This window comes from Chaetura pelagica, unplaced genomic scaffold (genome assembly GCF_000747805.2).
Source record: "Chaetura pelagica isolate M959 unplaced genomic scaffold, ChaPel_1.0 scaffold109, whole genome shotgun sequence".
NCBI lineage: Eukaryota > Metazoa > Chordata > Aves > Apodiformes > Apodidae > Chaetura > Chaetura pelagica.
The window spans coordinates 8470216-8480679 of NW_009970725.1; the positions used below are offsets into that span (position 1 = coordinate 8470216).

The 10464-nt window shown below is 42.3% G+C and overlaps 1 protein-coding gene across 1 annotated transcript in view; it reads left to right on the forward strand.

Annotated features, from left to right (window-relative positions):
- Positions 1-478: 478 nt before the first annotated feature.
- The window catches only part of ANKRD29 (ankyrin repeat domain 29), a 25910-nt gene continuing 15924 nt past the window's right edge, over positions 479-10464 (forward strand). Inside the window, exons 1-4 of the mRNA XM_010006911.1 lie at positions 479-499; positions 1377-1487; positions 3404-3502; positions 5364-5462. Of these exons, the coding sequence (XP_010005213.1) occupies positions 479-499; positions 1377-1487; positions 3404-3502; positions 5364-5462 (330 nt within the window). The remainder of the gene's footprint in view (positions 500-1376; positions 1488-3403; positions 3503-5363; positions 5463-10464) is intronic.

Genomic DNA, 10464 nt, shown 5'->3' on the forward strand with positions numbered 1-10464 from the left:
CAGTGAAATGATGCTTTACCAAACTGTTGGTGGTTTGGGGCCTTATTAAAAAATCAGTATCATGAGCCTGCTGTGGCCATCACAGCATTGTTTCCCCTCCAAACTTGGCATTTTGGCAGCTGCCTGCATGGGTCAGAAAGGGAGGTCAGGAGTGAAGTCTGTGTCTTTTTTTGCTGCACTGTCCTCCTCCTATGCTGGGGCAGTGATAATTTGCTCCTATCCAGAAGTCACAGTGTCAGGTTTTTTTTCTAGGATTAAGAAAGCCTCAAAAGAGTATTGTATTGCTACCAATTTGTGTAACACTAGCCTGTGTTACCTAAATGTCAGAGTTTCCCAATTTTGCCTTATATACTGCCTTGCATACTTAGTAAAGATGGGCTGAGAGAGTTGGGGTTAGGCCTGGAGAAGGCCCCAGGGACCTACAGGAAAGCTGGGAAGGGGCTTTTTAAAAGGGCATGTAGGGATAATATGAGCGGTAATGGCTTTAAACTGGAAAATGGTAAATTTAGATCAGACATCAGCAAGAAATTCTTTCCTCTGAGGGTGGTGAGGCACTGGCACAGGTTGCCCAGGGAAGTTGTGGCTGCCCCTTCCCTGGAAGTGTTCAAGGGCAGGTTGGATGGGGCTGTGAGCAGCCTGGTCTAGTGGGAAGTGTCTTTGTTCATGCAGGGGGGTTGGAACTACATGATCTTTAAGATCCATTCCAACCCAAACCATTCTGTGATTCTGTGATGATTCTAAATGAATCTGTAGATCTATAAAAAAGTAAGATTTGGGGGCTTTTTTTTTTTTTTCCCCCTAATATCATCCAGGAGATAACTCATGTGCTCACAGTTTCAGGGTGTTAATTCCAGGGAGGAGGCAGACCAAACAGCATGGGAGATGCATGAACAATATTTTTCTTGTACTGGGACTTGAAGTGCTGGAAAGAAGGAGATGGCAGAGAGATATCATGAAACCCAGGAGGATGTCCTGCAGCAGGACATGTCAGCAGGATGATTCAGCCTCTCATAACTGTGCCCAGCCCAACCCAGAAGTGGGCAATACAGGTACCAGTTAGTACATGGTTTTCTGTGGTGTCTCCCTGTGGATCCAGACTAACATTGTTGTCTCTTATTACGGAGCAAGCTAAGAGTCATAGGCTGCCATGGACACAGGGAAAACCTGAAACAACATGAGCATAGGGAGCCTGATCTCTTTTATTGCTCACAGAAATTAAATTAGCTTCCCTTCTGTGCTCTGGTTTTGAAAGAACAGAACACTAAGCTAAAAATTACCTCCTTTGAATACAAAATTTACATATGTGTGTTTGTCCAGTGCATCTTCCAAAGTGTTTGTTTCCTCTCCTTTTTTTTTTTTCTTTTCTTCCCCACCAGAAAGAAACACCACTTGCCAATGCTGCATTTTGGGCTGCAAGGAAAGGAAACCTGGCTCTCCTCCAGCTGCTGCTGAACAGTGGGCGAGTAGATGTGGACTGCAAAGACAGTGTATGCACATAAAGCACCTACAGCACACCCGCAGTACTGACTTTACATTGCTTTCCACAGCCCTTTGCACTGGGGGTGTGGCAGGGATCTAATGTGAGATGTTTGAGAGTCTTCTGGCACTTGGGGATGATTTAAAACGTTCTCTTGTCAGGAATCGAGTTTGAAACTCAAGATAAAAGTGCGTGATGATTGACATCAGTGGCAAGGGGTTAAGAATTTGCCAGCACTCAAAAATGTGTCTTACACATTTATTTGTGGTGGTGACACTCAAAACACAGATCCTAGCACCTGGGGCTTCTCGTTGCAAGGATATGTCATTGTAGTAATAGATCACAATGAAGAGTTGACTCAACTAAGCCCAAGTAGCAATGATTCTCTCAGCTAGCAGAGCTTCTCAGAGTTAGTTTTGAGGGTTTTTTAAATAACCCTTGAGCACAGTTTCTATTTAGGCAATGTAAAAGTTTGCATTTGTTGTGCATCTGTTCTCACTCTGTGATGTTGTGCACCCAGTGGTGCTGGCAGAAGAGCTGCCGGCCTCCTAATTTCTTCCTCCCCCCTCCCCAGTATCTCTTGGACTTGGCACCAACAGGAAAGCACAGGACAATTTCTGAGCAAAGAGGAGCCCAGAAACGTGACAGAAAGATTTCATGGAGACTTCCTTACTGTAATTGCCATGGGTTGAAGTTAGTTTTGAGATTGGAAATTAGTTGAAAACACAGATAATGGGTATGTCCTGCTATTCTGCCTGCAATACATGGAAAGATAAGCTATGGCAAAAAGCAGGGGAAAACCAAAGTTGAGAAGTTCCCAGGTTTCCTTGGTTCTGGGACTGACTTACTGAGAGTTATGCCTGTGTTATACAGGATTAGTGCCACTTCCAGCCTGAAGCATGAACCTGCTGCAGCTTCTCTCACTTTGAATACCTTCAAAGTGCAAGAGATCTTCTAAGCCTATTTACTTTAACCTGTCTTTTAATTTCCATTTCATTTTTGCTCTGTATGCAGCTATTTTCCTGCAGTACTTCTGGAGCTGATGCCATAAGTGTCATTCTGACAGGAAGACAAAGGATGTTTAGATGAGGGTATGATGTATGTATGAGAAAGATCAATGCAAAGAAATAAGGTCCCCTGCTCCTCACTTTTCCTCAAAATAAGGCTAACCTCAATCAAGCATTTTTAGAGTACATTTTAAAATATCCTGACTTATTAATTATATCAGGCTTACACATTTTCTACACTAAAATATTTTTGTACAAATAAGCTGCATGCTTCATTTTTGTAACGTCATACATTCCTTCTTTACATTGAACTAGTGTGTGTGAATGTTTTAGAAGGGTAGATTCCATCCTTATGCATGTGGTCCATAGACCACATACATATAACTTAAATCTCATTTGTTCCACTGGAGCAGTGACCTTATGGGGTACTGAGGGAACCTGATCACATAGTTCTGGTATGGGAAGTTCTCTCATACAGGATGAAGAATCACAGAGTGAGTTTGCTGTCATTATTTGGATAAGGAACTGGTATTAAATCACCCTGACCTTACTCCTGGCTATGACTCACAATTAAGTGACTCAGCTAAGTCACTCAGCTCCTGTGCCTAAGGTTATTCTTCTGGAAATTATTGTTGCTATTTTTGTTGGACTTATTTTGGGACAATAAGGAGAAGTCATAGCAGGCATATGTGTTGAATGGTCAGGCCTTAACACCACAGGCAAGTCTCTAATGTTTTTGCTTTAACACCTGCTAATTGCTTATTTGCAAAGTATTCTTCATAGTCAATTTGAAATGATGGTAGGTTTTCCAATGGTCATAAGCTTCCTTCAGCTTTTCAGAAGCTGTCTCTTCCAGGCAGCCTGATTCATTGCTGGACATGTCTGTTGAAGGTACTGACTTGTTTTTCCTTACTCCCAGCTGGGCACCACAGCTCTGATGGTAGCATCTTACTATGGCCACATAGATTGTGCACGGGAATTGGTGTTGCAAGGAGCAGATATCAATCTGCAGAGAGAGGTAGGAGAAGTTCTTCACTCAAACAGGGATTGATTAATTTTGTTAGAAGTAATGAGAATGTTGTCTGTTGCTTTTTGCCAACTGCTTATTTGTTATTTGCTATGTAGTGTGTGTAAAAACAGGGTCTGTTCTCCTGAGTACATAAAAGAACCAGATGTCTGGAGTTCATAAAATAAAATGAGATGCCAGGGGTACATTTGTAAATAATTCATCAAACATTTCTTACAGCCCTCTGGATGGAATACATTATAAAAATAAGTCTTTTCCCTTTTGATTTACAGAGTCTGGACATTAAAATGGAGCGGATGCCATTGCTAGCCCAGGGATTATTTTGTCTCTTTAATGCTTTAGAGTTTCTACCTGTTAGTTAGCTCAGAGTATACCCTTCCCTCCATCTGTGCTTTGCATTCAAGCTGTTTCTCCCACCACGACATGTTTGCTTGTGGAAAGAACATCAGTGGTTGGTTTCGGGAAAGTGCCTTCCCCTCATACTCCATGCTGAAGGTTGTAAGGAGCACCTGCAGCCACTCTGGTCTGTGTGCCAGCTACACAGACAGCAGAATTGCTCTGGAACCACCACAGTTGTACTGGTCCTAAGAGAAGAGCAGTGTAAGGAGGGCATGCAGTGCCATGGGATGGCAGCAGGCAGTGCAGGACAGCAGAATGCTTGTCTCTTCAACAGTACAAGGCAGTGATTCTCATTTTCCTTGGTTACCTGGAACTAGAGCATTAATCTCATGCTGACATCTGCAAGTTACTGAGTCAGTGAATGCCGTGTTCAATGACATAAGTGTCTTTGCATTTACTGGCCTAAACTTGCTCTAACTCTGATTGTCAGTGTCTTTCAGCGGGGTCCTGTTTCAACAAAATATGTATTTAAACCTGTCCCTTCCCTTAGGTAAACATGGCATGAAAAGCAGCAACAAAAGGAAAAGCTGAGAACAGTTTTATGGAACTGCTCTTGACATCACTCAGGATATTCTGATTCAGCAAGCCAACAAAAAGAGAAACAGTGACAGCCTCCAAAATCACTCTCTTGCAGATGGCATTTAAGCCCTAAAGATCAATGGCACTGTTCTGAAGCTAAACCCTTTCCTCCCTCTCCTCCCTCCCTTTCCCTCTCTTCCTTTCCTTTCTTTCTTACTTTCTTTTTTCTTTCCATCCAGCCATTACAATCTTGCACATTCATTTTTGGGGTCCTGATTTACTCACATGTTAAGGACAGTATTTTATACAGCTAGTATAAAATAGAGGAATTCAGTGAGTTAAGGAAAAGCAGGAGTTGCAGGGCTGATTATAGTTGCTTGAAGGCTGCCTGCCTGGCTGGGAACCTGCTGCTGCAAGAGGCAAGGATGACTTATGCCAACAGCAGTCACATTTTATCGGTGGAGAGTGAAGCAGGGTGGACCTCTGCTGTACTAATTCACCACCTCCCTCGTCTTCCTGCACCCTGATCCATCCCATGCTCTTATTTGTCTCAGATCGTATCACGAGCTAGAATAGGGATTGCTTTCAACTTGGCTGTTCTCTGTTATGCAAACCTGTTATTTTCTCATTCTGGGCTTGCTTTCACTATCTGGCTGCTGGGTGGAAGTGAGTGAATCCTGAGAGGTCTCTGTGCAGAAGCCCCTTGTGAAATTTGGATTTCACTCAAATGTATGATGCTGGAGAGATTTTTCAGTGCAATTGGAAGAAAGCTGACCTAAGATACCTGGTGTCCTCTGGAGTACTCAAAATCACCATGTCTTTTGAGCTGATACTCAACTGATTGTGCTCAATACTTTTTTTATTTGAAATGTATATACTTCAGTCAAGTGTCATACGTGTTTGGGGTTTTTTTTAATACATTTTTCTCTTACAGTCAGGTGCGACTTCTCTGTTCTTTGCTGCACAGCAAGGCCACAATGATATAGTGAAGTTTCTCTTTGAATTTGGAGCCTCCACTGAATTTAAGACTAAAGTAAGATGATGGGTCTATTTTTGCATGCTGATAGATTCTGACAATAAAGGCTGTTTTTTCTTATTCATATGAAACTTGGCATGGCAGCAGGAAGATGATAAAAGGATTTCCTGACTTGAAAGTTTTCTGAGTAATATGAGTAATGCAATGTATTCTGAAAATACTAATTTGAGACTAGCTTTTACTACCTAAACTTAACAGGATAAGTTGATCAAAGATCTGTCCCTTGATAGTGGTATCAGTCTTTTCTCCTACGCCATCTTCTGATACAAGAACAAAGAGTCTTTTTGTACATGTTAGGTAGGATCCCATTTTAGGTGTTTATGTACTTCACTCGTAAAGACTGAAATTTCATCTACATTGGGATGTCTCTGTCTACCACCATAAGATACATAAGAGTATAATGGCTTCAGTTCTCCCTAAATTCCCATTTGCCCATCTGTGACAAGAAGACAAAATGCACCTTGGCCCTTCTGTTTCTTTGTTCAGGCAGGTCCCTTTTCAAGATCTTAGAATAGCCAAAAGCACAGACAGCAGAGCCTGGGTCTGGTTCCTCACTCCTCATGGGGTGAGCAGGGTTAAGAACAGCAGTTCATCCCTGACATCAGCCCAGTTTCTTTGCCCAAGTTTCTTCTAGCACCTCTGCTTTCAGCAAATAGAACAAAAAGCAATATACTTGCATTAAATATCCTTGCCTTTGACATGCTGGCAACGTTTTGTAGTATTCCCATAATCTGGGGAGGACACTTGCCTGTCACTTGCCCTGGGATCCATAGCAATATGTTTGAAGTAGAAGCAACAGTTCTTCACCCCACAGTAACTAATTCTTCAAGATACTATAGTCTGTGATTTCAATGACTCACTGAACCCATACCTGCTTTCCAGAGTCCCTGGAAATACAGGCTTTAAATACTAAGGGAACTGGTGGAACATCAGAGACTCAGCTCCGTGTCCTCCACAGACTAAAAAACCTGAGGTTTTGTGGCCAGAGTCTGCACATGCCCATACAATAGGATTCTGGTACTCCAGGGAGGTGTGCTTGTGGTGAGCAACTGACCACAACAGCAATCAGTACATTTGAAAACATGACTGAAATTATGGCTGTTTAACACAGCATGCAGTGCAGCCATGAAAGTTGCCAATGTGGGAGGTTGCAAGGCTAAATACAACAGCTGGATTTTAAACTGCTGTATAATCTCACATGGGACAGAGTCACTGAGAGAAGCTGCATGTTAAAATAAGGGTTGCTTCTTAGTCTTTTATTTCAGAGTATAGATGAGGTTTAGCAAGATTCAGAAGGATTATAGTCTCTTCCTTTCAGCTGTGTACAATTGGGTGAATGAATTTACACTGTCCTTTGAGTTATCTGGCCTAGAAAAACCCCACAAAGCCATGCTGAAGGAGCAAAGGTGTTCCAGGCATAGGAAGAGCCTGGATTACTCACTGCAGGTAGCAGTTGGGCATTGTGTTTGCAGAGGGATGGTAAGTGGTAAATACAGGAAACTTGGTAAGAAGACAAAGGCTGAGTACCTTATTCTCTCTAGAGGGACAGTTAGATTTTCACCAAACCTTTCCACAGCTTGTGAGCTGAAAGTTTGTGAAGGGGCCAAGATTTGGCCGAAGTGAACAGCAGGCTTGAAATTGTCTGATTCTTTATGACAATATAAGATCTTTCATGAAGCATACAAAATATGTTGATATACATTACTTGGGCAGATAAAAGGGAGTAAAGATCTAAATAGAAAATATTCCTGCATTCAGCTGCTCCTAATGGCTTCCATCTTTAGGCAAATGCAAGTTTGGGGTCTAATGTTTGTCAGCTTGAAACTTAGCTCCCAACCCCCATATTCCTGCCTGCCTCCTCTTCTGAATTCAGACCTGACTTGGCCGATGTGCCAGTCCTAAGTATTCTTTAAGCTGCAGGTCGTTCTTCCTCTCCAGGCCACAGTTTTTCTCCCACCTCCAGTCAAGTTAGTTGTAAGACAACACCAACTCCCACAGGACACAACACAGCAAACTGGTGTGTGATGGGTATGTGAGGCTATTTTACAGCAGCATCAAATGTGCCTGTGCAAGCACCCCCTCCTTTTCACATCACCTCTTCAAAGGGTGTGTTGGTCACTTCAGCACTCACAGTATGGCACTAGCTGTAGTGTCTGAAAAGGCTCCTCAAAGCTGAACAAAAGATTGCTGAGTTAAAATTAGTCTGTGCAACATGAAAGTGACACTGGTTAACAAGTTGTTAGCTGTCATGTCCATGCTCTTTGCTGACAGGATCTTCTGTCTCTGAGTAATAGGATGAGAGCTTTGCATCATCATTGGTGCTGGGACCTGTCCTGGAAATTGCCATGTTCATTCTTTCACTCATTCCTTGCCTGGGGACTGCAGCTCTACCAAAATGAGCATCTAGACACAGGAATGCAAATACTTACAGCTCCTGAATTTTTAGACTGAGGCAGGGTGGGAAACAAACTTGTACTTTGTGCCACAGTGTGTACTTGAGCAGGAGGCACCAGTGAGAATGTACTGCCTTTACAGAGCACATCTTCCATTGGCATCCTAGCATGTTTTTTATTAATTCAATTTTCTGGTTTAATAATGTGGTTTTCATAGCTTGGAATTATTCCATCAGGTCATCGTTCTGTTAACAGGCTACTAAAATAACAGACTCCTCCATCCCCACCCCCCAAAACCCCAGAAACAACATTTGATGTGATATGTCTTTTCAGGTCATAGATAAAGCGTTTTCCAATTAAGACACTCAGTTGGGAGCAGAGCTGGAAAAGATACAGCTGATCCAGTCTATTTTTGAAGGGCAGTGCAAAATCAATCCATATGCAAAGAACTTTCTGCTGTTAATGAAGATGTGGATTTGAAAGAAGAAACCAAATTTATCCTAGGAAACAGAGATGTTAAAGCAAGGAAATGCAAATCCCAACATCATCTTTTTCATGTACTTCTCTGTAAACTGTAATTACTCATATTTGAGATAGCTTGAGAACTATCTTAATATACTCATTAAATTCTTGTTATCCCTTTTATCATTAGAGTTGGTATTCACTAAGACAGGCAAAGCAAGCATTCTAAAATAGTATAAAAAGTAATTAGCAATAGTTGCTGATGTTTTAAAGAGAGTAAGTACTACTATTAGAGGCTATTACCTATTTATTGTAAAATACATATTATTCAGTAATGTTATTCTGCACTGTCCCAATCTGGCATCCTTAGAAATATGCATCATAAGTTGAAACATGTTATTTTTTCTTAGTCTGTGACATGTTATAAGCACGTGGGTTCTTAAAAGGCTTTGTATGGTGGCATGTTTTCCAGGCAATATTGCAGGTTGGATGGTATGTCAGAGGCTACTTTTCAGTAGGTAGTGATTGCAGATGATCAGTTCCACTCCCCTGTATCGTATTTCAGAGATGATAAAACGCTGCTTAATTCTAAGGTGATGGCTTAATTCAGGCGATGATGGCAGAGGTGAAAGGAGAGGTAGGCAAATGGACAGGGAAGTCTACACCAGGTAGTGTGGTCTCATAAAGCTGCTGTTTCCAAGTGCTTACATGGGAGATGAAGCTGCTGCATGTGCTTCCAGAAGGGAGGACAGACTTCCTGTGAGTAAGAAAAATGGTTTCAGAGGAGGAATTGCAGAGGTAGCTGAGAGAGCTTTCTGAGCTGGAAGGGTTTGCAGTGAAGGATTAATGGAAGCTGCATAGTATCAGGAAAACTGGATATGAACAGAAATAAACCTGAGGCACTGTGCCTTCTCTCAGCTGCAGCACTGGCCTCCTGCACACTGCAAAAGGGTGATTGCCCCAGAAGTGCCTCTCTGGTTGCTTCAGGTGTCCCTACTTCCACTTGCTGCCCAGCTCAGAGTTTCCAGGAGGCTTGCTAGTACCAAAGATGCTGCTTCAGCTTTTCATTTGTCTCAGCTGAGGCCAAAAAGGAAAGAAGGGAATCACATGGCTGAAAGGGATTTTAAAACTCTGTCACTTACTATTTCTCTCTATATATATTTATATTTTTTTTCATAATTCATCTGCTTTTGCAATAGCCTGCAAACAGGGAGGTCTCCAGCTAGAATTTGCTCGTGGAAAGGATCTTACTCTGGCAAAAAGGGAAGGAAGAATAAGAGAAAGAAGACAGAAGCTCAAGAGGGGTGGGAGGATGCTGAGTTTTTCTCCACCTGAGAAACCATAGACCTTCACTCTGCCAATTACTCAATTTAACTGAGTGCTGTCTTAAAACATGGTCTTTTCAGTGAAAAGTATTCCCGGTCCCGAATTCCCTTCTCTTGCAGCAAGACCCATCTCTGTATCAGAGCATTCAAATGGATCTTGCTCTCTTCTTTTGAATGTATTCAGCTTCATAGGAGACACAGTAGAGCAGGTCTTACAGCCCAGTTTTCTTCCTGATCAAGGACCAGACCTTTGAGCCAAGAAGCTGCTACTCAGTTCTCTCTGGCCTGGTAAATATTTGATTCAGAGTGGGCAGCTACAGCTGGGGACTACCCAAAGCTTTTTTCTGATCCCTGGACTCTAATCTGTCAGAAGTGTCTCCCTTCTTAAACCTCAAGGTGTGACATGTCCCAGGGGGGAATCACACAGTTGGACTCCACACGTTGGGCTTCAGCTCTTCTGTGCTGACTGCCATTAGCTTTGCAGGCCTGCCTTGTATTTGGGACCTCTAGTTTGGTTCCCACCAGAAATTATGCTAAGAAATTATGTTATAACCCAGTCTTCCTAAAATAACAGGAGTTTGTTGAGAAGACCAGCATTTTAGAGAGTGAAAAACAGACTGTAAAGTAATAACTAACAAACTATTCCCATATGCAGCTAACTGAGCACACCTATTTACCCTCCATACAGGGAACCTCAGTACTTCTAAGCCTCCTAGAAATTGTTCTTCCCTGCCTTTCCACAAAGGACCTCCAATCTGGACAGTACAGTTTATCTTCTTAACTCACTAACCTTTCTGTCTCTCTTTTCTTCAGGGAAAG